General features: G+C 55.9%; 3 protein-coding genes across 3 annotated transcripts in view; 1 reads left to right on the top strand and 2 right to left on the bottom strand.

Moving 5' to 3' along the window:
- Positions 1-70: 70 nt before the first annotated feature.
- Positions 71-7,282, bottom strand: NDUFA13 (NADH:ubiquinone oxidoreductase subunit A13). The gene is given in 6 exon segments (XM_023738741.1): positions 71-190; positions 398-467; positions 771-842; positions 1,839-1,917; positions 7,115-7,253; positions 7,256-7,282. Coding segments are annotated over 6 exon segments (498 nt in total). The 5' UTR covers positions 7,274-7,282.
- Positions 7,222-8,851, top strand: TSSK6 (testis specific serine kinase 6). The gene has a single exon (XM_004384365.2). It carries the CDS (start codon positions 8,030-8,032, stop codon positions 8,849-8,851), a length of 822 nt encoding a protein of 273 aa, XP_004384422.1. The 5' UTR covers positions 7,222-8,029.
- A 2,181-nt stretch (positions 8,852-11,032) lies between these two features.
- The window catches only part of GATAD2A (GATA zinc finger domain containing 2A), an 82,928-nt gene continuing 70,398 nt past the window's right edge, over positions 11,033-23,562 (bottom strand). Inside the window, exons 6-13 of the mRNA XM_004384364.2 lie at positions 22,734-22,823; positions 22,046-22,177; positions 21,758-21,925; positions 19,406-19,685; positions 17,980-18,278; positions 17,339-17,413; positions 16,855-17,044; positions 11,033-14,834 (exon numbers count right to left, since the gene is read on the bottom strand). Coding sequence (XP_004384421.1) covers positions 14,704-14,834; positions 16,855-17,044; positions 17,339-17,413; positions 17,980-18,278; positions 19,406-19,685; positions 21,758-21,925; positions 22,046-22,177; positions 22,734-22,823 — 1,365 coding nt within the window. The 3' untranslated portion in view covers positions 11,033-14,703. The remainder of the gene's footprint in view (positions 14,835-16,854; positions 17,045-17,338; positions 17,414-17,979; positions 18,279-19,405; positions 19,686-21,757; positions 21,926-22,045; positions 22,178-22,733; positions 22,824-23,562) is intronic.

The following is a 23,562-nucleotide window of genomic DNA, read 5'->3' as shown; positions in this document are numbered from 1 at the left end:
GCAGGGACTCAAGCCAGTTTCCACGGCATTTATTCTCTTCGCGGGGGGTAGGGAGGGGTTGCAGCGGCTCCTACGTATACCACATGAAGCCGTAGTTGGCGTTGAGAAGCTCATCGTTCATACGCAGTCCGTAGAGCTCGCCCACCATGGGAGGGACCCAGCGTGTCGTGTGGAACACTGACTCGCCCACCTGCAGGGACCAGGGTATGGGCAGGCATGCTGGGGGCGCAGTCCCCCTCCCCCAGCTTGGGCGGTGCCACCTCCCCCAACCCACTACACCCCTTAGCCCCTGGCAATCCTGGCCACTTGTGACTCGATTACGAGGTCTCTGGGAGACGGTGAGCCCCAATGGGCGGGTCTCTGTGGGCCCTGGAGCCTGGGCCCCACCAGGACCCACCTTCCAGTCAGGCACGTCCTTCATGATGATGGCCTCCTCCTCCAGGTTCTCCCGCAGCATCTGCAAGACTCTGCAGGGCAGGATAGGGGATGGGGCCAAGCAGCACCTGCACCCCAGATCCCACCCCCATCAAGGCCTCTCCCAGCTTTGCCCCACTCTTGGCCTTTGCATACGTTGTTCCCTCTGCCACAATGTCCTCTCTCCAGAGGCCCCTAAATTACTCATCTTCCTGCCCCAGCCAAATGACCCCTCCTCCAGGAAGCCTTCCCAATGCTCCCCCCAGAGTTAAGTCTCTGCCACCCCTCAGGCAGCGTAAGGTCTCAGCTGCCCTTCCCTGGGTGCATTTTGGCTGGACCCCTGCTGCAGGTCCTACCTCCGGTCCTTCTCTGCCTGGATCAGCGGCATCAGTGCAATACGGGCCTCCAGGTCCTCAATCTGCAGGCGCCTGTGGAACCCAGATACCATCAGCCGTGGCTGGTGGGGGGTGGGGCAGCCGTGGACATCCTGCTTCCTGGGGTGATGCTTGAGAGGCACAGGACCAAGGCCAGGGTGTCTGCTTGGGGGTGGCCACTGGTGGGGGAGCATGTTCGGGGTGATGGGGGGGTGGCACAGGGTGGTGGGCGGGTCTACTGGGGGTGGCACAGGCTTCTGGCCACAAGACTCTGGCTTCACACCATCTTTTCAATTAAAAACTTTAGCTTGGTCTGATGACTGGGTAAACCAGGGAGGGAGAGACTGTCCTTAGGACTCCAGGCTTTAGGAGATCATGTTCCCACCTCAAAATAACCACAAGTTCAAGTGCTCAGCTGGCCCTGGGCACCACCAATGGTGCCTTTCTCTGGCTTTCTGGAGTTTTCCACATTCCCTGCAGTGAGCCTGTCCATGCTAGGGAGGAGGGGGCGCCCACAGGTGTAAGGATAAGAGTGACATGAGCAGGGGCCGGGACAGACTGGAATCGCCGTGGATGGACGTGTCCAATGGACTTCAGCCCCTGGGGGCCCTCCTACCCCCTCACAGGCCACTGCCCTCATCGCAGTGGCACACTGTGTGGTCATTGCTGGACAGGTGTCTGCTTCTGTGGTGGCTGTCCCAGCAGGCTGCTGAGCTCACTCTAGTGTCCTGCTTTCCTTCAACAGCTACTGAGTGCTCCTCCTGTACTGGACCCTCAAGCACAGCCCCAGAGTTCCAGCCTTGCGGGGTAAGCTTGAGAGTGCCACAGGGTGGAGGGGCCGGTTCCCCATCCCTGTGTGGTGTGATCTAAGTCTTTACAGCATTGAGTCTGTGCCCGGTCATCACGACTTCTCTCATCCTGGCAGAGGCTGGCCGGCCCTCCGCCTGCACTCAGGGGCCTCTGCTCTGCCCTGCCCGCCCGGGGCGCACGCTCTCCTCCCTGTGACCCTTAGACACTGAGTAGATGCCCCAGACGCCCCGCAGCTCCTACCTGCGCTCGCGGTTCCACTTCATCATGCTCCAGTAGCCAAAGAGCAAGGTCCCAATGCCCATGGCGAGCATGCTGTAGCCTGCGGGAAGAGGGGTGGTGGCTCTGCCTGGGGGGTCTAGATGTTTGCAGTTGGGTGCCCCCACTCCATCCTCTAGAAGGTCACCCTGCCCCTGGTCAGCAGGCTGGCCCCCATGGAAGAGTGGCTCTGATGGTGCTCTCGGCCATCCCAGCTCCATGCAGCCTCGGCTCCCTGGGCTCCCTCTGCACTCTGCCCACGGGGGGCTGCGTGGGGTATCCAGAGGCAGCTGGGGCCCTGAAGGGGCTGCCCCAGCCCAGTGGGGTCTGGGGCTGCAGGGTTGAGCCCCCTGCCCTGCATGCTTGGGGGACAGAGGCTGCCATGAATATTTACGAGCACCAGCAGGTGCTAATCCTGACGGACAGCTGGGATGTTGTGGGTGCTGGGAGGAATCAATGGGTTCAGGCAACTGGGCTTTAGGTCCAGATGCCACCAAGTTGGCTCTGACTCATAGTGAGTGTCAGAGTAGAACTGCACTCCATAGGGTTTTCTATGGCTAATTTTTCAGAAGTAGATCACCAGGCCTTTCTTCTTAGGTACTTCTGGGTGGACATAAACCTCCAACCTTTTGGTTAGCAGCCAAGCACATTAACCACTGCACCACCCAGAGACTCCAACCAGTCACCACCAAATCAATTCTGACTCATGGCAACCTCATGTGTCAGAGCAGAATTGTGCCCATGGGGTTTTGAATGGCTAATTTTGGGGAAGTAGATCGCCACTCTACTGAGGCTCCTCTAGGCAGACTCGAACCTCCAACCTTTTGGTTAGCAGCCGAGCGTGTTAGCCACTGCACCACTCCAGGCTTTAGTGACCACCCAGTAAATGATCGGCAAACAGTGGGTGAGGCCATGCCTGGGCCCACGGGGCTCAGGGCACCAGAGCAGGCTGCCCTGTCTGCAGTGGGGCCTCTGGAGTCCTGACCCAGCTGGAATAGGACATGAGGTAAAGGAGAGACCCCTCATGCTCACCTGCTGCAAACAGGAGGTCAGGTAAGACAGCTCCACCTTACAAGGGGGCAGAGTCATAAGGCACCCAGGCCCTGTGCTCAGAGGCAGGACCTCAATCCCTTGAGTCTCCCCTGAGAGATCCCACGTGTTCAGAACTGGCCCAGCACACTCAAATGCTCCTCCCCATGGTGTTTCCACAACACCAGCATGTTCTCCCGTGAGAGTTTCTCATTAGAGCTGCCTCATCCCAGGGGTTGGGGACCCTCGCCTTTAACCGGCCTTGTGGGCAGATGGAGTTGTGTGCAGCCTTCCAGAGACCCTCACACATGGGTACTCATATTAGCCTGTCTGTAAGATAAATTCCAAGAAGACAGACTTTAAGGTGCTGCAGCAGGACCCCGCATATCTGCACGAAGTCCATGCAGACTCTCACTCATCTCTTCAGCAGCCGAAAGCTTTAGGGCCAAAGAAACCAGGCCCACGGGGTGGGGGTGGGGGTGGGGGTCTTAACCTTGGGAGCTGCCAGTCTGGTGGGGGAGGTGCACACACAGCAGGGTGTGCAGACCCCTCCCAAAGATCTATGTGCATGGATTAGAACAATGAACACTGTTAAGATGGTAGTACTCCTAAATTCATCTAAAGAGTCAATGCAATCCCTGTCAGAAACCAAGCTTTCCTGTTTGCAGGAAGTCACAAATAGATCATAAAATTTATATGGAACTGCAAATCATAAAAACCCAAACCCACTGCCATCAAGTCAGTTCTGACCATAAGGACCTTATAGGAGAGAGAAGAACTGCCCCAAAGCTGTAATCTTTACAGAAGCGGACTGCCACATCTTTCTCCCTTGGAGTGGCTGGTGGGCTCAACCCATCAACCTTCCAGTTAGCAGCTGGGCGCTTAACGACTATGCCTCCAAGGCTCCTGGAACTGCAAGGGACCAAGAATAGCCAAAACGATCTTGAAAAAGAACAAAACTGGAGGACTCTCACTTCACAGTCTCAAAACTTATCACACAGCTGCAGTAATCAAGACAATGTGGCACTCGAGTAAGAATAAACATCCAGATCAATGGAACACAACTGACAGTCCAGAAATAAACCATACATTTACGGTCAATTGATTTTGGACAAGGGTGCCAAGTCCGTTCAATGGCGAAAGAACAGTCTTTTCAACAAATGGGACAACTGGATCTCTACATGCAAAAGAATGAAGCTGTGTCCCTTCCTGACACCATGCACAAAAGTGAACTCAAAATAGATCAAAGACCTGAATGTAAGAGCTAAGAAAATGTAGCAGTAAATCTTCATGACTTTGGATGTGGCAATTATTTCTAAGACATGACACTAAAAGCACCAGTGATAAAAGAAAAAAAACAGATGCACTGGACTTCATGAAAATTAAAACTTTTTGTGTTGCGAATAATACCATCAAGGAAGTAAAAAGAACCCTCAGAAAGGGAGAAAGTATTTGAAAATCATATACCTGCCAAGGGAAGAAAGATACACAAATGGCCAATACGAACATGAAAAAACCCTCAATGTCATTAGTCATCAGAGAAATACAAATCAGAACCACAATGAGATTCCACCTCATACCCACCAGGATGACTACAATAAAAAAGTCAGGTAATAACATGTTGTTGAGGAGGTGGAGAAGTTGGAACCCTTGTGCATTGCTGGTAGGAATGTAAAATGGTGCAGCCGCCGTGGAAATAATCTGGTGGATCCTCAAAATGCTAAACGTGGAGTTTCCATATGATCCAGCAGTTCCACTCCTAGGTATATACCCACGAGAAACGAAAATGCAGGTCCATAGAAAAACATATGCACAAATGTTCATAGTAGCATTATTCATAATGCCCATCCCTGATGGATAAACAAAATGTATCCATGCAATGGAGCCACATACTGTATTATCCATTTATATGAAATATCAAAAAAAAAAAAACCATTGCCGTCAATTCCAACTCATAGCCACCCTATAGAACAGAGTAGGACTGCCCTCATAGGGTTTCCAAGGAGCGGCTGGTGGATTTGAATTGCTGACCTTTTGGTTAGCAGCCGAGCTGTTAACCACAGAATAGGCAAATCCAGAGACAGAAAGTGGATCAGTGGTCACCAGGTGCTGCAGGGGATGGTGTGTGACTGCTAATGAGCATGGGGATTCTTCTTGAGAGGATGAAAATGTTCTCAAACTGATTGTGGTGATGGTTGCATTATCTGTGAATGTACTAAATACCACTAAATCATACACTTTAAATGGGTGAATTGTATGGCATATAGATTATATATATCTACATAAAGATGTTAAAGACACAAAAATAAGAAAGGGCACCAGCTTGGACTAAGGAAGGAGTAGAGTGTTGGGGCAAATGAGACGAGGAGTGGAAAAGGGGGTGGAAGTCACGTCAGAGCACTGTGGATTAAAGGGAGGTGCCTGGGCAGCCTGGCATGTTCTAGCCGCTGGTGGGGAGTGGGTGTCAGGCTTAGGGACATAGGCCTCAGACAGGAGAAGGGAGGGTGGGCTGTGGGGATGGGAGCAGGCCTGTGCACTTGCTGTGTCCCTCTCCCTGGAGGCTCCTTCTCAGAGTGATGCTCCCTGCCACCACAGGGTCCCCTGGCTAAGGCAGTCCCCTTATCCTCACAACTGGAAATTCTTGTGCGATGGTATCTGTCTCCTCAGCTAGGCTGTGAGCCCCTTGGGACAGGGCTGGGCCTGAACAGGGCCATGAAGGAGGGGCACACGGGTGAGGGGGTCCTGGGAAAGCTGCTTCCTCATAAACAAAGACCACACCACAAAAGGAGTATCTTCCTCACTGCTCACAGCATGAAAAAGACCCAGGTATGTTTGCCTGTACTACAAGAAAAGTTGGTGCACTGCAATGTCATGAACCCAAAGAGGTCCAGGGTGAAAGGCACATTAGGGACTTAAAAACAAAAACGGGAGATGTGGACTGGGGGGAGCTGGGAGCCCACGTGTCTGAGTCTAGGTCACACAGGTGCACACATGCAGACAGATATCCCAACATACACCTGAGGGGGGCAATGGGCTGGTTGTTGTTACACCTCGATAAAAGAAACGGGGAGACTCTTATCATATCATAAGGAGCCCTGGTGGCACAATGGCTAAGCGCTCAGCTGCTAATAGAAAGGCTGGCTATCTGAACCTATCCAGAGGCTCCGAGGGAGAAAGACCTGGCGACCTGCCCCCATAAAGATTACAGCCTAGGAAACCCTTTGGGGCAGTTCTACTCTGTCAACGTAGGGTCGCGATGCGGCAAAATCAACTGGATGGCACCCAAAAACATCATGTCATAGTCCATCAACCTGTTCTAGGACTGGAATTTGGGTATACTAGTGTCCCTGGGTCAAATAAAGCCGCCAGGCTGGTTTTGTATGGCCCTCCGGCTAAAAATGTTTCTACATTTGTAAATGGTTGTGAAAAGGTAGCAGGGACAGAGACCCTGTGGCCTGCGAAGCCTAAAATATTTACTATCTGACCCTTCACAGAGACAGTTTACCTCTCCTGTTCCAGGAAACAAAAAAACAAGAATGGGGTGAAGGGAAGACTCAAGACTTGACTTTTCCTCTGTCTGAGTTAATACTTTTTTACCATGCCCACAAATTCTTTTCCCTTTGTTTAAAATGAAGCATAATGTGCATACAACTACATCCCAGGTTTTAAATGTAAACTTTGTTGAGTTTTGGCAATTGTGCTCATCTTTAAATTATGTTTTAAATTTTGTTATTTCTCTGTTAACCCTGGACGCTGAGTGTGGACGCCTTTTACTTTCTCTTTTACCTTTTTCTGTGTTGAACCCAAGGTAAAATATTACTTACAACATTTGAAAATTTAAGAATACAGATTCCTGGGCCACCCTTCAGGTGAGGGGGCCCCAGCGAGGAGCCATTGCACAGGACATCCTCCGGGTTTCGGCCCAGAGTGACCCTGGGGAAGTCGCAGCCTGTCTTCGGCAACAGTTTCCCCACCTGGGAAGGCGGAGCACGGCCAAGAGCCAGGGCCACGGCTGAGCCACCCTCGGTTTACCCTCTGTAAAATAGGAGTAATTAACGGGACCGACCTCCTAGGCTGTTACGAGAAGGAAGCAAATCGCAGCACTTACTATTCTTACTACTGAACCTATCGGGGATCCCCGGACTCTGTCTGAGGCCCGCTCGCCATCCCGTCCCCGCCGCGGCGGCCCGAGGGCCCCAGACCTTGACACTTCGGCGCAGGGCAACACTGACCCGACAGTCCCCGACGGGGCAGGTTCCGCTTGTAGTCGATGGGGCCATAGCCCCCTGGCGGGGGCATGTCCTGCTTCACCTTCGACGAGGCCATCCTCGCAGGGCCCTGCACTTCCGGCCGTGGGCGGAAGTTACGTCCCAGGCAGCCGCCGCCGCCATGATGAGTGTGGCGGAAGTCTCAGCCGTTCCCGACCGGGCTGGTGGCGCTTGTGTAGCTCCTAAATGGTGCGGAGCGTTGGGGGTGTCGGGCCTGGCCCCTGCAGCGCGTCTGAGTCCTTATTTCCTTATCTCCCAGACTGGACGTTGGGACGCCCTGGTCACTGCAGTAAAGGATCTCGCGTTCACCTTCCTTCAGGGGTGCAGTGCGGACAGTCAGGAACCCCCAGTCCCTCGCTCCCCTAAGGAGCCAGGTCCCTGAGTCAAGTTTCTTTCCCCGTTGTCTCCACTTCGGGGGATTCTGTGGGCAGCCCAGGACTCCACATGGCCATGGGCTGGGTACACGGAGTCGGGGGAAAGGTAGGCTGTTAGCCAGGGTCCAACTCACGAGGCGGCGCCCAGACCCCAGGCGCGGATTCTGCTCCCCAGTGTGGTTGGGACGCCCGGCTGGGGGGCCGCTTCTCCGGAACTGGGCCGTTCTGGGCGATTATGAGTCACACAGCATGAGGTGCTTGGGCACCTGCGGGGCGGGGCCCAGGGGGCCCCCCTACCCGCAGCAGGGTGACGCCTGCGGTCACTTCACAAGGCAGAAATTGTTACCGCGGCGATAAAAGGTGCCGCGGCGGCGGGGATCTGGGAGTGGGCACATGGGGGTGCGGGGGTGCAGGTGCCAAGCGCCATGGGTTAGGCCCGAGATCGGAGTCCGGCCGCCCCTCGACAGCAGCCGCCTCCTGCTCCCCACGCGCCCCGGGCGCCACCATGTCGGGCGACAAACTCCTGAGTGAACTCGGATATAAGCTGGGCCGCACTATCGGAGAGGGCAGCTATTCCAAGGTGAAGGTGGCCACGTCCAAAAAGTACAAGGGCACGGTGGCCATCAAGGTGGTGGACCGGCGGCGCGCGCCGCCCGACTTCGTCAACAAATTCCTGCCGCGTGAGCTGTCCATCCTGCGGGGCGTGCGGCACCCGCACATCGTGCACGTCTTCGAGTTCATCGAGGTGTGCAACGGAAAGCTGTACATCGTGATGGAAGCAGCCGCCACCGATCTGCTGCAGGCGGTGCAGCGCAGCGGACGCATCCCCGGCGCGCAGGCGCGCGACCTCTTCGCGCAGATCGCCGGGGCCGTGCGCTACCTGCACGACCACCACCTGGTGCACCGCGACCTCAAGTGCGAAAACGTGCTGCTCAGCCCCGACGAGCGCCGCGTCAAGCTCACCGACTTCGGCTTCGGCCGCCAGGCGCACGGCTACCCTGATCTGAGCACCACCTACTGCGGCTCGGCGGCCTATGCGTCGCCCGAGGTGCTGCTGGGCATCCCCTACGACCCCAAGAAATACGACGTGTGGAGCCTGGGCGTCGTGCTCTACGTCATGGTCACCGGCTGCATGCCCTTTGACGACTCGGACATAGCCGGCCTGCCCCGGCGCCAGAAGCGCGGCGTGCTTTACCCCGACGGGCTCGAGCTGCCTGAGCGCTGCAAGGCCCTGATTGCCGAGCTGCTGCAGTTCAGCCCGTCGGCCCGGCCCTCGGCCGGCCAGGTAGCGCGCAGCGGTTGGCTGCGGGCGGGGGACTCCGGCTAACCGCCGGGGCTCCTGCCAATCCCCCGGCCCCGGCACTTCGCACGCGCGGCGCACGCGAGGGACGCGCTTCTGGACCCCGCGAAGCCGCCGCGCGCCACTGCGCACGCGCCCTCCCCTCCCCTCTTCCCTGTGGCTGCTAACCGAGCTCCTCCTGCTCAATCGCAACCCCGAGAGCGGGAGGGCCCAAGCGCCGCCCCGGCTCCCCGAGCGAAGGCCCCGGGAGGGGGCGGGGTGCGGGAAGCCCGAGGCAGTGCGCCTGCGCGGAACGAGCGACGGCCGCGCGGCGGGCGGCGCGCGCCCGAGGAGCAGCGGCGAGCGAACGCGCGTGCGCGGAGTCCGTCCCTGGCCGACAGCGGGCGCCAGGCGGGCGCAGTGCGCCCCGGGCGCGGCCCCCTCCGGAATCTGCAATAAACACGCTCTTCCTCGCATCTGGCTCTAGCTGTGGCCCCTTTTCGGGGCAGAAGGGTCCCTCCCCTGGGGGGAAGGCAGGCACGGGCGATCCATTTTCGAGATAGGGAAATTGAGGCTCCTGCTGCAGACCTCAACGGGATGTTGGGGGAGATTCGAACCCAGCTTTTCAGGCTCTCCAGCCTGGGCAGCCTCGAGGTGGGACTCTGGGATCGTCCCCGCGGTAGTGGTTCTGGGAATAGGGTTGCTGGGGTTTCACTGGACGGAAGGGAGGAGGGCTCCTGTTGCAGTGTGGACTGAGCCTTTACAAATGAAGAAACTGAGGCCTTCACAGCTCTCACTTGCCCGAGAACACAGCTGGGATGCGAACCCCATCTGTCTGAAGCGGAGCAGCCCCCCTTGGTGAGAGGCGGCCTCGCCAGCCCAGGGGGAGAAGAGTCGGGGGGTAGCGGCAGGACATGGGTTGGCTAGTTCATTCAGTCTTGGTTCACCCGTGTATTCGTGCATTTATTGAGCGCCAGGCTTGGGACTCAGCAAAGATGCTTGGACCCATCTGAAGGAGGCAAGTGGAAAGTAAAAACAAAAGGAAAGGCCTGGAATAAGATGATCCTAAATTGTGCTAAATCAGGGGCGGGGGAGTCCAGGGAGGGACCAGAGCAATGACATTTGAGCTGAACCCAAAGGAACCATCCTGGGAAAGGTGGAGGGAGAGGAGGTGGAGAGGGGCGTATCTGTGGCCGGGGACTCTAGAGGTCCTGGGGGAGTTTGGGTTTTATTTTGCCTACAATAAGATTACTGGGTTTGGTCACAGCGGCTGTCTGGGGTGTATGTCTAGGTTAACTCTAATCCCGCCCATCTTTTCCATCTGAGCCCCACAGTCTCTGAGCGAGCTGCTGCACTTGTGGGTCTGGTCATGTCCCACCCTGCTTGCTCAACCTCCATGGCTCCCTGGCGCCATGGAGATTGAGTGCCAGCTCCCCTCCCCCGTCAAATCTTTAGGTTGTGGTCCTCTTCACCCCATTTTGCAGATAACTGCTGCCCTCAGATCCTGGCTGAATCTCATCAGAGCTGAGACAGAAAACTGGGCCCCTCTAATTAAATCTGAAGGGCTCCCCATAGAGATCTTAGTCCCTGTGTGGCGCAAACATTAAGTACTCAACTACTAACTGAAAGGTTGGTGGTTCAAACCCACTCAGCACCTTGGAAGAAAGACCTGGTGATCTTCCAAAAGGTCACAGCCTCGAAAACCCTATGGAGAAGTTCTCCTCTGCACATGGGGTCACAGTGAGTCAGAATTGACTTGATGGCAACTGGTTTTTCTTCGGGGCAAACATCACCTCCTCCCTGACACTTTGCTTTCCCTCCTTGTCCCCATCTCAAGGTGTGATGTTTCCATCTGTTGTCAGCACCGTCCCCAGAACCCAGGCCCTTCATCTCTGTCCACACCTCCATAGTGCTCGTGAGCAGATGGGCCACGATATTAGATGAGACAGGGTCCAACGGACTAAGGCTGGTGTCCCATTTTATAGGTGGAGATGCTGTGGCCCAGAGTGGTCAGCCTACTGGAGACCATGGCCCAGACTCACCTCAGGATCTGCCCTGGTCTTCAAGGAGCTTGGTGCCTGATCAGGGAAGCCCAGAACTCACATCCGCCCTCAGGAAGAGTAACTGAGGTCACGGTGCGGCGCCCCTAGAAAATGCCCCATAAACAGAGGTGGACAGGCTTGGGTGTGGTTTCTGTTACGTCTGCAACCAGCTCTCTGCATCTGTCTGTGAAGCAGGGTAATTCCTGGCTTCCACAAGAGACTATGAGGGCCAGGGGGTGCTGACAGCTCCCAAGCATCAAGAACCAGCAAAAAAAATTAATGGGGCCACATTTTACACACCGTGGAATTAATCAAAGTAGTCACATGTCTCATGAAAAAACTGTTAAGTGTCTAAATCTGAAAACTTTTCACCAGGAATTGCTCATTTCAGAGCTGGCTCCATGCCTGGGACATTTCCTGAGGTCTGGGTGACCCCTGTGCTTGAAACATGCATCTGTAATTTCATATTCTATAGCAATGGCTCCCAAGGTGACGCCCAGCCTAGAAAGTTCCAGAAAACTCCGTCCCTCTGGTTGGAGGCTGGAGGAGGCTTTTTACTCGAAGAATCCTGGAGAAGAGAGTCACAGGCGAGGCCATGGGTCCACGGCTGCCCACTGGGGAGGGACCCCTCAGCCCTCAGCCACCCTCTTGTACCCCCTTCTCAGTGTTTTCAGGAAACACGGTTGAGAATAAAACAGAAGTACAGCCAACACATGGTCCATTTCTTTATTGTCCTTCAGATTCTAGAATCACCTCACGACACAACGTATAGTTATCGGTTCCAGCGTCTTCGTTTACTGGAACTGTCTGTTCTGGTGTGGTGCCAAACATTTTTTTTAAACATGTTTTATTATCAAAGATTTAGAGTCACAATAAATATACAAGTGACAGCCTCCCTCCAAGACCCCCAAATACCCTGCACTAGTGTAACTATTACACTTTGTTAAAGGAATATAAAAGTTGCTTGCTGTTGGTTTTAAAAAAGCTCAGTCCAAGTTATTTCGGCGACGTACTGTACAGCATAGCTCAGCATCAAAGAAAAACCACAAGGCAAAGCAGCAAGGCCCACCTTTCATTATTTACATCCCTATGGATCAGGTATTTATATATGTATATAGAAAACTCCTCCCTGCATGTCTCCATGCAACAGAAGAGGTGTGTGTGGGCCCAGATTCCTGAGGGGACCAGAAGCCACAGGACACAGTGGGGTCTGAGTCACCTCTTGTCCCCTCTGTCCTGGAAATACAGATAGGACTGAAGGTAGCTCCCACCACCCAAGACTTTATGAAAGATAAGCTTTGTGATATTGGGATACTGCTGACTGGGACCCTGTGACAAAGCCAGGATGGTCAGAGATGTGGGAGTTCCAAGGAGGTACATGTGTATCCGTGTGTGTATGTATGTATGCACGCACACACTTCTATGTGGCAACCCCCCAAATTAACCCAGATGAGAAACGAATTTTGCTCAAACAGCATGGCAATACTTTTTAAGTTTCCAGTTGCCACCAGGGGTTTGTGACAGGTAATTTGGGATTGTTACAATCATCGGTCACTTGTCACTGTGGGCTCCCACATCCTCAAAGGTCCTGGGGACTGCAAGGACTGTGGCAGTCTCAAGGGGTGAGCTCTGCGCTGACGGTTGACAACCGTAACGCTAACCAATGCCCTTTCCAACTGCTTGTTCAAACCCCCACCCAGAGAGGTATTTAATGTCTTGTCCTATATCATTATAAATTTCATCACAGAACCACCCGTGATCTGGGGCTTCTTATAATAGAAATTACACCGCAATGGGGAACAAGGTAAAAGGGGGAAAGTGGGAATTTCAAGGTAGTAGAAATTAACTAAAGATTAAGGCGTCTTACATTCTTGCCTCTTTAAAAAAAGCTACCATAAGTCACAGTATGTTGTCCCTGATGAGAGTGGCCGAGGGGGTGGAGGGCAGAGCCAGGACCTGGCCCACCCGTCCCCTCCACCTGAGACACCCCTTCCCTTGCGGGGTCACAGTTTGTACTTAACTCACAAGGTCTGTCCAAGCCCCAAGCCCAGGAGGAACGTCCCGCGGGCTCGGAGCAATGGTTCCTGAGCACGATGGAGGAAGCGAGGTTCTGATGGGGCTGGCGGCCCTCATCACAGACCCAGAGAGCACGCCAGAAGCCGCCAACGCAGGGTGCCATGGCCTGGCGCTGCGCTGCTTCTCTGCATAGCATGAAGTTGGTTGTCCCCAAGGGAGGGCCATCGGGCACTCCTTCTCAGAGGACTCGGAGCATCTGGCCCGTGGCGTGAACAGAGAGGGCCAACAGCTCAGGGTCGTAATAAGATAGGTATTTATTTGCCAGGCACACAGAAAAATGCGAGGAATAGAAACGCTTGCATACTCTTGAATTTTTGGGTGTAAAAACACACCCTTCTTTCCCCCCTCCTGAATGTCGATGTCCTTCCTCTCCTCTAAACCCCTAGACCTCAGGAGGAAGGCCGCTGTGCCCCACCCTCCCCTCCTCGGCTCACTGAAGTGATGTGCTCAAAACAAAAACCAAATAAGAAATTTGGGGTTTTACACAACAAAAAATTAGAACTATCTGCAAAACTAGGTCTCCTACTGCTGTCAAAAATGTTTCCTAAACACTGACATTATCCACACAACATGAGAAAGAGGGGTTACATGAGCTTTTATTACAGTAGTAGTTGTGTCTGAAGGAGGGGGCCCTGCAAAGTAAGGGTTTAAATTAACTTTCCACCTGGAGGCAGTGGCAGACCAGGGCTGGGCTGCCCTCATGGGGAGGCTGTGTGCGGCAGACACGGAGCTTCACCTCTCCCCGTGGAGCCTGGCTTTAAAGAGCCGGAGAAAAAAACAAAACAAAACAAACTGATCCTTCTAAAGACATTTCTGTGGACACTAAGGGGTAGAAAAACCTGAGGATGACCCACGACAGCACCCCCACTGTAAGGGAAGGTTTCTAGACTAGACCCACACTGAAATCCTGAAGTCGGGAAGGGGGTGCAGGAGAAGCACCTGGGCCGGGCCCCGACCCGGGACACACCTGTTACGAGCACCCGACACTTATTTCACGGTCAGGGTGGCGTATGATTCCGTCCATCGAAATCAGTAGGAAAAGTAAATGAGAAAATTTAATAAAATAAACCAGAAAAAAAAACAGCAGCCCCCTCCTGCTTCCCAGCCAAGCTCCGGGGCTCTGCGCCCGTCTTCCCTCCGCGCCAGCAATGTGTGTCCAGGTCCCTGGTCTCCGGCGGGCCTGGTTTCATTTTGTTCTGCTGAGTGCGAGGGTCCCAAGGTCATCAGATGAGCAGCAGCGAAGGGCTTCCTGTGGGGCCAGTCCCATCTCGGGCTACCAGCTGCCTGCCCCCTAGATCACAGGGCCGACGCTATGCCACCAGGACCTGGGTCTGCACAGCTCGCTTTCAACTCCGTCATCATGAGGCGATTCAATGATAACATCAAATGACGGGCCTCCATGATGGAGGGTGTCAGGGTTGGGAAGCAGAGCAGTGGCTGCCCCCTCGGTGCCAGGGCTGGCCACTCTCACTTGCTGTGTCATGTCCAGGGGATCTCGTCTGCCAGGAACTGGATTAGGGGAGGGGGCAATGCAGAACCAGCCCCAGGTCCACTTTTCTGCTGGTGACGGCAAACTAAAGGCAAAGAAAGGAAGGAAGAAAGCCGCGCGGTCCCTCCAGGCAGAGTCCTCCTTGCCCAGTGCTGCGCAGGCTCTGCGGCGTCTCAGGTCGCTTGCTTGGTGACCACACTGAGCAACGGCGTCTCCCAGGTGGAGAAGGTCAGCGCAGCCTTTCTCGGCAGAGGCAGCCGTGCGGGGAGAGGGAAGAGGGAGGCGGGTCTCCACTATTTCCATGTGGCTGACTGGGGGATGGAGCGTGGTGGGATCATGTCCAGGAGGTACTCGCGCTGGCGGTCGACGGCCGAGGACGCCTTATGCACTGCCAGGCCCGGGCTGACGAAGGCGAGGGCCCCACCTGAAACAGAGAGCACGTGGCACCGTGGGGGTCAAAGAGCACACAGCACTGTAGGGTCAGCCTGGCTATTGCCGGGACTCTACCCATGATGACCCCGAGCAGCGCCACTGCCACTGGGACCCCTACTCAGGAGGACCCCACCCCAGAGGACCCTGAGCAGGGCCACAGGCCCACTGGCCGCAGCATCACCATCAAATCCTAGGAGAGTCTAAGAAATGACCAATTCCTCCCTGCTCATCCCCAACTAGAAAGAAAGCCACAAGAGGACAATGTCATCACTACATGGAAAACATCTGGACACTGACAGTGAGCATGGAGAGACCTGCATTGAGGCCATGGTATGATCTTTCTGAAAGGTGCCCTGGTGACACTGATTATCACCCTGGATGTATCCAGCCTGCCTCTCCCACATGTGAGGCGACAGCTGGAGATCAGTCACCTCTCCAATCCTCACAGTCTACATGAAGGTGCCCCCATGGGACTGCTGAGACCCGCACACAACCTGTCAACAGACGAGCCACGCAACAACGGGACATGACTGCCACTGACAACAGGTCCATCCTCGGAGGATCTTTAACGGCACAATAAATCTTCTCACCAAAGCATTAGGAGACATGAATGGCACACAGCACGTCCCCCAAAGGACAGATATTCACATGCGTGTGGCACATGGCACCACAGTGCAACATGCTCTCATGGGTAGAAAATATGGGCCATTACCCTCCCTGTATTTTCTACATTTCTACAAGGAGCCAGTGTTACTTTTATACTCAGAAATAAGGAGATGACCCCACACCCACACATACACAGAGATTTCTGGTCTCCCATCCCCGTCACAGAGGGTTCTGCCAGAGAGGACCAGAGTCACCATCTACCCCAGGAGTAATTCTGGTGGAGGTTAGTATGTTTGTGGAAAAGTGTCCCGAGGTCACACGAAGCACATTTAGGGCCTGTGCTCACTGACTACGTCGTACCCGCCTTGCCCCAGAGCCACAGCCGTGCCCCCGGGGGGAATGTGGACACCCTGGGACTCCTGCGGGGAGATGATGTTTGAACTACTCCACTCTCACATTCCAGCTATCTACTCCTTCACACCTGCAAGCTCCTCCTAAACGCACATGTGACGCGCAAGCCGCCACAGCTGTGCATACACCAGCTCACACTAACTCCCTGCTGACCTCAAACACAGGCACATTCACAGAGTAACGGCCAGTCAGCAAGAGTCTGTGCTTGCATCACACGCACTGACTGCTGGCCTTGTGATGGTTTATGCTCCTTAACTCTAGGATGCAGACCCGCTGCGCAGAACCTACTGCCCTCCCTGCACACCAACTCTCTTGGAATCTGTGTCAGCTCACTTTCCCAGTTCTCACTAGGGTCTGTGTGTAATGGCGCCGCAGGGCAGCCATCCTTCTGCGGGAACATGCAAGGACACACAGGGACACATGCCACTTCTGCAACCTCTCCCATGTGCCTCTCTTTTGTTGTCCCATTTTTGAGGGACACACAAAGAATGTCTAACTCCTGTGTTGACACTGGGACGTAAGAAAACAAACAGGACCAATACCAATGACAGTGGCGGTGAGGCACCCACGGTGGCTGGTGCTGAATACCCCTGGCTCTCCCTTGGGTCTGGAAGCTTTGCTACCACCTGGACACAATCCTAGCCCTACCACCCTCAGCGCCCCCTCCCTGCCTCATTGCTCTGTTTCAACCAGACATGTCACAGACTGAGGGTGGGGGGCAAGCAGGCCCTTCATGGGTGGACAAGAAGCACCAGTAAACCCCTGTGCGGCCGGCAGGGGACAGGTGGGGTGGGGGTTGGACAGCGCTCAGCGAGGGCTGGTACATTCAGGGGTGTCATACACTTGGGGCGTGTTATCAGTGAACAGAGGAGCTAAAGCTGGAGATCTGAGTGAGAGAGCAAGGCAAGGACGGCCCTCTGTGTGCTTCTGTGCTCCATGCGCGTTGCTTCTCTGTGAAGGAAGGACAGAGAGGCCGGATGGGTTGGGGCACCCACCTGCACTCAGGGCTGCCTTCTTCCAGCCAGCGGTGGCACTGCCCTTGCTGGAGCCCACGACCCTCTCGGAATGCTTGCCGGTCCTGGTTGCGAGCGCTGCAGCTGCGTTCTGCAGTTTGGGCGACTGGCTGAAGGTGTGCAGGACGCTGCGGGGTGTCGCGGCTGGGCCCCGGGACAGCTGGCTGGAGGCCTGGAGGGAGAGAGGGAGAGAAGGCTCAGGGGGGCGGGGGGGCCGGAGCCAGGGGGCCGCAGAGGGCATGAAGCTCAGCGCAACCTCTCCTCGCTCTGACCGCTTCCCACCCACGTGGGGTCCCTAGAGTTCAAAACCAGGAGACCAGAAGGTTACACCAGGGGGAGTCGGGATAGGGACAGACAGATGGACAGAGCTGGTGGCAGTTGGCGGGCTGGCGGTGGTGGGGTGTGTGGGCTGGTTGGTGGTGCGGTGCGGGGCAGGCGGGCAGCGGCCCCGGGCTTCAGTGCTGACCTGTAGCTCAGCCCCGTTAGTCCAGTTGCGGGCCTCTCCCGAGCGGAACGCCGCCTTACGCCGGGGCTTAATGACCTACACAAATGGGGAGTTGAGATCAAGATCAACAGCGTCCTCTGGTTGGCACTCATGGCCCATCCATGCAGGACAGCCTGCTTCTAAAGGGAGAAGGGTGCCACCTAGGGCTTAAAAAAGCATGTTTAGAGACAGACAAACAGCTTCCAGGGAGACAGAAATTGCCCATAGGTAGCTTCAGATCTATGAGGGGAAAGTAAAGATAAAAAGACCACAGAGGAACTTGACTTCAAACTTGTCTCTCCTTAGTCTTGCCCAGACGTTCCCTACAGATGCCCGTTTTGTGTCTCACTGTGGCTCTCAGAAAAGTCCTTTCAGACAACAAGCACTTTTCAGCTGGCACACGGCAAGCAAATGCTACAAAACCTAAAGAAACTGCAAATTAGTGTTTTCACTGCCAAACACCACCATTAAGTGCAATTTAAACACGCAGCTGACAATCAGGCAGCTGAGTGCTGTGTGGACGAAAGCATCCGTAACATCTTCCCTGCTAGGGGTCGTTCCCTGCCAAGGAGGTACAGCCATGGGAGGCCCACGCATCCCAAGCACCAAAGGCCTGGGCTCACCTGCTTGAGTGTGGGGTGTGGCGCGGTGGTGGGCTCTGCCTTGGCCTGCGTGGGTGCACCCTGCTGTAGCAGTCGCTGCTCCATCTCCTGCTCCTGCTGCAGTGCCTTCACGAAGGCGGCCTTCAGCCGACTTGTGTGCTCCACCTTGAGAGCCCGCTTCTGGCTGGAGGTCATGCAGGTCTCGCACATGATGGCGCCACTCTTCTCCTCACGCCAGCGGCACGTGAAGTCCGTCTTGCACTGCGCACACATGTAGGGCTCTCGGGAGAGCAGTGCTGTGGCCGCTGACACCTTGCCCGCTAGAAGGAGGGGGCTCGTGTCAGGGGCAGGGGCGCAGTACAAGAGCCCTGACCCAGGGCAGGCCACAGTCAGCATCCACTTGGTGAACAAATATTAAGCACCAACTCTGTGCCAAGCACAGTGGCCGCTGGTAAACCCTGCACCTGAAGCAAAGCTGAACCATGGTGGAAAATGCTGTGAGTGAAAACTGTGGAATTTACTGTCCAAAGAGCTCTGATCCCCTTCCCATAGAAAAGTACTTCCACCCACAAATGCAGCATGAAAACTGGTGTGTGCTAGGGCGGGTGGGGGGAGAGGGTCTATCCCTCCCTGTGCTGTGCTGTTAGGTCACCAGCAGGACAGAGCAGTGCAGGGCAGACCTCACCCCCCACTGGCCCCCAGAGCCACCCTGGCCCCTTGTGCCAGAGCTGGTTGTTAAAGTGGCTGAGCTCTCAGGACCACACAGACCAGGTCCAGATGCAGGCTTGGCAGCAGGGTCCCCCAGCGAGACCAGGCATGCCGAGGCCCGACACCCTGACTCGTCTTAGGCAGAGGCATGCTTGTTCTCAGCTCAGCCTCCTGCCTCGGACTCAACTTCTCCCAGTTACTGCCTGTGTGTTCTTTCGCTCCTAATACCCCCCAGGATGCAGATGCACTCTACAAGCGGCTTTGGAAGAGGCAGGCACAGGGAGTCCACAGAGGCAGGCACAGGGAGTCCACCTGGAACTGGGTGTCCCTCCTGTAACCACATCTGCCCTGCACCTGCCCGGAGCCCGTAGAAGTGCCAACCAGCATCCCGAGGACATTCCTCCACGTTCCCTCCGCCCACCCACCATCATCATAGGCCAGCACAGCTGTACCCGGGACAGGAGCTGGGAGCCTGGGCCTCACTGGGCATGCCCAGAGCAGGTACTACATGACACAGTCACAAAGTTACCTAACTCTACAGCAGGCAGGGGACCGAGAATGACAATGTGTCCTTGAAACTCTAACTCACAACACTTCTGGGCACACAGTGGATGTTCCCACCTGCCCTGGCACCCCCCTCTGCTCCACTCAACCAGGGACCCCTCACCCTGGCCTGGTCCCCCTCTACCCCACCCTGACCCCCTATCCCAAACCCTCACGCACCCTGGGCCCCACTTACCTTGAGTCTCCAGCAGGTTCTGCACCACCTCCTCCAAGCCCACCAGGTAGATAAACTCATTATTGGCAGCGCTGGGCAGGAAACTCATCTCAGGGGCAGGGGGCTTGGGTGGGGGGATTTCCAGCAGTGTCTTCTCCAGCTGTTTTCGAAGTGCGAGTTTGGCAGCTGCCTGCCGGCTGGCTGGGGAATCACCAGGAGCAGCTGTGGCTGCGGTACCCGTGGTGGTAGTGCCTGTCTGGGCAGAGGTGGCCGTCGTCCCTTTCAGTGATGCTGGGGAGGCCTTTTGGGAGAAGACATCTATCAGAAGTGTGAACATGCCGAAGTTGACCCCAGGAGCTCCTAATACCCAGGACCCCCGCCGGCTGCATGTGCCAGTTCCTCAGACCCCTCTGAGCCCTGGAACTCCCAATGAATTCATAAAACTAGTGAGCCCAGGGAAGCAGCATCGAACTTGTGCACCTGTGGGATGATGTGTCCTTTAGACAGACGTACCAAGGTTTAACTGGTGTCCGGTAAACCGTGCCCATTTAAATACATAACCCGGCACGTGCTGACCCATGTATCCCCATGATGCCTCCCCACATTGCTCTCAGGTGTGAATCCTCACAGGTGTGTGACAGGCGTTTCCCCCCAGTGATGGCATGGAGCAGCTTGGCAGTGGAATTATTTGGAGATGGCCAACGTCTGAGCTCACGTGTCCTTGCTGGGACATCAGAACTAGAGGTAGCAGTTCTAGGCCCAATTCCTGCCCCCTAGCTCTCCTCCCCCGTCTTCCCACACTAGTTCTTCTTCTTCGTCCGAGCCCATGCCGGCCCTCACTGGGACTCCTTTCTCTAATCCACCCCACCCCAGGATGCTGTCCACTACCACACTCTCCCTAAAACCCACGAATGGTCAGGGCAGCACCTTCAGCTAAAGGGGCTGAAGACCCTTCTGGAAATCTAAGAAAGACACATACACCTTCCCTCGGAAGAGGGACATGTCCAAAGATTTGCACACACCACATCCTGGGGCTTTCCTCATCACCCAGAAAGCAGCAGGAGCCCTGACACAGAGGACAAAGCCCACACCTGGGCACTGGCAGCCATGGCGCTTCTGCCTCTGACCAACTCCCATCCTCACGAGGCCTCCCTGCCCCATGGAGGTAGACCCCCAACCCTGTCCCCTCCTGTGCTCAGGACACGCTGAAGCCTAGAATAGCCTCACAGTGGGTGCTGGGTGGGGTTCATGAGTGAATGAGGGCGCTGTGAATGCTGTCAGGTCAGGCTCCATCCAGATACCCCCCGAGTGGCAGGCCAGTGCTACCGCTGCACCTGCATTTGACGTCAAGGGACTGGGCCTGCCCAGAGCTAGTACAACACCATCCTGCTCCAACTGAGAAGGCTGGAGTAGTGGGTTCCAGCTGCCATGGCAAGAGCACACGGCTCCAGAGGAGAAAGGGAGAGAGCAAACTTGCCAGTCAGCAAACCCAGAACCCAGACATTCTGCGTGTCTGTCACATGCACTCCCTTGCTGGCTGCTGTGGGTGGGAGGGGATGGACTGAACTATCTCCAAGGCTAGGCACAAAGGTGAGGGGGTGAGCTGCTAAGAATAGATGCACTGACTCTGCAGGAAAATTTGCAAATGCACTTCCCTCTTGCGTACCCAGCAGAACAAAGTGGTATTCCACTCAAAGGACACGAGTCAACAGGAGCAATGGGGCGGTGGGGGGGCAGCAGCGGGGGCGCAGGGGGGCCCACAAAGCGGCACAGGGCAGCTCAGGCCCTGAACATCTCACCTTCTTTACCCTCCAAAACCTGCTGTCCCCCACAGCTTGCCCCTGCTACCGGACCTGAAACCTCGGCACCAACCCCCACAGACCAGTGAGTACCCCCAACCTCACCCCCAGGGACTAGTGAGCACCCCCACCCTCACCGCCAGGGACCAGTGAGCACCCCCAGGGACCAGTGAGTACCCCACTCTCACACCGAGACTGGTGAGCATCCCCACCCCTCACCCCCAGTGATCAGTAAGCACCTCCACCCTTGCCCCCAGGGCCTGATGAGCACCCCGACCCTCACCCCCAGGGACCGGTGAGCATCCGCACCCTCACCCCCAGGGACCGATAAGCACATTCTGCCCTCACCCCCGTCCCCATCTGCTTTTTCCCTATCCCTGCCTCAATGTTTCTGTTCAGGTCTGCATCCCACCTCACTTCCACCCTCCCCACCTCTCATCTGCTCCCTACCTGGCTGCTGGTGGACCTTCCTCAGTGGCAATCTAGACACAAGCCCCCTGCTCACAATGCCCCTGGCTCTGAGGGCCTAGGCAGACACCACTGATCCCAGTAATGCATGGCCTCCGCCCCTCACCTGGGGGATGTTGACAAGCAGACCGGCATTGGGCACGTTGGCTACACGGATCAGGCCCTGCTGGATGATCCTCTGCCCCTGGATCTGCACACTGGGAACGGACGCCCGGGGGGCCAGGAGCAACGGGGGAGGCCCTGTTCCAGAATGCTGTCGGATGTTGTGGATTTGCTGGGGAGAGAAGGGAGGACATAAGAAGTCTGTCTGAGATGATGGAGGGGAGGTGGCTCTAGGCACCACACCCAGAGTCCCTGAGGACCCCCAGACCACTGAGCCTGCCTGACCGCTCACCTGGGCCCCACGGACAAGCGGAGGCATGACGACCTGCGCGTTGGGCTGCGGTCCTGGCTTCGAGGATACCTGCTGCCCGCCGCGGACCAAGGGTGGTGGGATGACGCTGCCGGGCATGCGGGCCGAGGAGGCCTGTGGGCGATACCCCCAGCCCCCCAAGTTCACAGGTGCTTGTGGAAACATCAGCTGTGCTTGGAAAAGTGCACGGTGATTCAAACAGAAAGCTGAAAGGCCTCAGTATTTAGTCCAGAGCACAGGAGAACAGGGAACAGATGTCAGCAAGGCTGTGCAGACCCGGCTCACATGGTGTGGGGACAATCTTCACAGAACACTGGGCCAACAGGGTCCACCCTAGGGGCTCAGGACTACAGAGGGGAGGCTCTCCCAACCTTGGAAACAAGGCTTGGATGCGGAACAGGCTGCCCCTGACTACACAGATTTTGGTCTCCTCCCCACAGGGGAGGGTCTGGCCTTTGTGGGGACAGCCATGGGGGCACTGCCATCACTGGCCCCCTTCTCTCACTCACAATGCCACCGGTGACCAGCGTTTGGGCAGCTGAGGGGCACATCCTCAACTGAAAGGCGTGCTGCCATCAGTCAGAAAGGCAGTGGCCTTATGCCCACGAAGACAGCCAGGGACAGATGGCCCTGCCCAGACTTCAAAAGAGCCCAGTGCGGGGACACTGACCTGTAATGACGGCTTGCCAGCAGGAATGTTCTGGGTGCCCCGCACGAGCGGGGGAGGGGTGGACACGGAGCTTGCGGAGGAGCCAGGAGGCTGCAGGAGAGCAGAGGACATGAGGTGAGCAGGATTCAGGCCTGAGCAAGTCATTGGGATGAGGATGGGGTCTCTGAAGGGCACGGTCGTTCTTGCTCCCTAATGCATCAAGCCCTCAGGGGCTCTGCTGCCAGCCCAGTAGATGGCCCTGCCCACCACTCACTGACATGGTGTGAACAGGCCATGCTCAGCCAAGGACAGGGACCCCCAGATTCTGCCAGGCCCTCAGCACCATTTTCTACTGCGGACACTGCATGAGGCCTCCAAAGAACAGGGGGACCAGGGGCCTAAGGGGGGTACCCCAATCCCTGTGAGATGTAGGGGAAGCGTGTGTCAGAGCTGTACACTCCACTGTGGAAGGACAACAGCTTGACTCACTCTGAGTCTTCAAAAAGAAAATGCGAAAAACGAACAGGAAGGCTCTGCTCCCCCACCAGTGAGTGCAGGGAAAACATTTTTCACGTAGATTAACAGACACCAGCTCATTGCCCACTTCCTAACAGGGTGGGGCTGGGGTGTAAGGCAAGACCCCAAATGTGTGTGAGGCATCTGAGGAAACTGTGCAAAAGCAGAGTCTCAGAACCACCCCCAAGTCAGGTGAGTAACTGCCTCCTCCTGTCCTCTCCCTATGGCAATGCATGTCATCCACGCTTTGTGGGCTTCTATCATCCAAGATACTTTTACATTTGGTTTACTGAGACAGTCACTCAAGTAATACGAGGGTAATGTCAGCACCAGC

This window comes from Trichechus manatus, unplaced genomic scaffold (genome assembly GCF_000243295.1).
Source record: "Trichechus manatus latirostris isolate Lorelei unplaced genomic scaffold, TriManLat1.0 scaffold00122, whole genome shotgun sequence".
In the NCBI taxonomy this organism is placed as follows: domain Eukaryota; kingdom Metazoa; phylum Chordata; class Mammalia; order Sirenia; family Trichechidae; genus Trichechus; species Trichechus manatus.
Note: the sequence above shows the minus strand (reverse complement) of the source record. Positions and strands in the feature narration are given on the sequence as shown.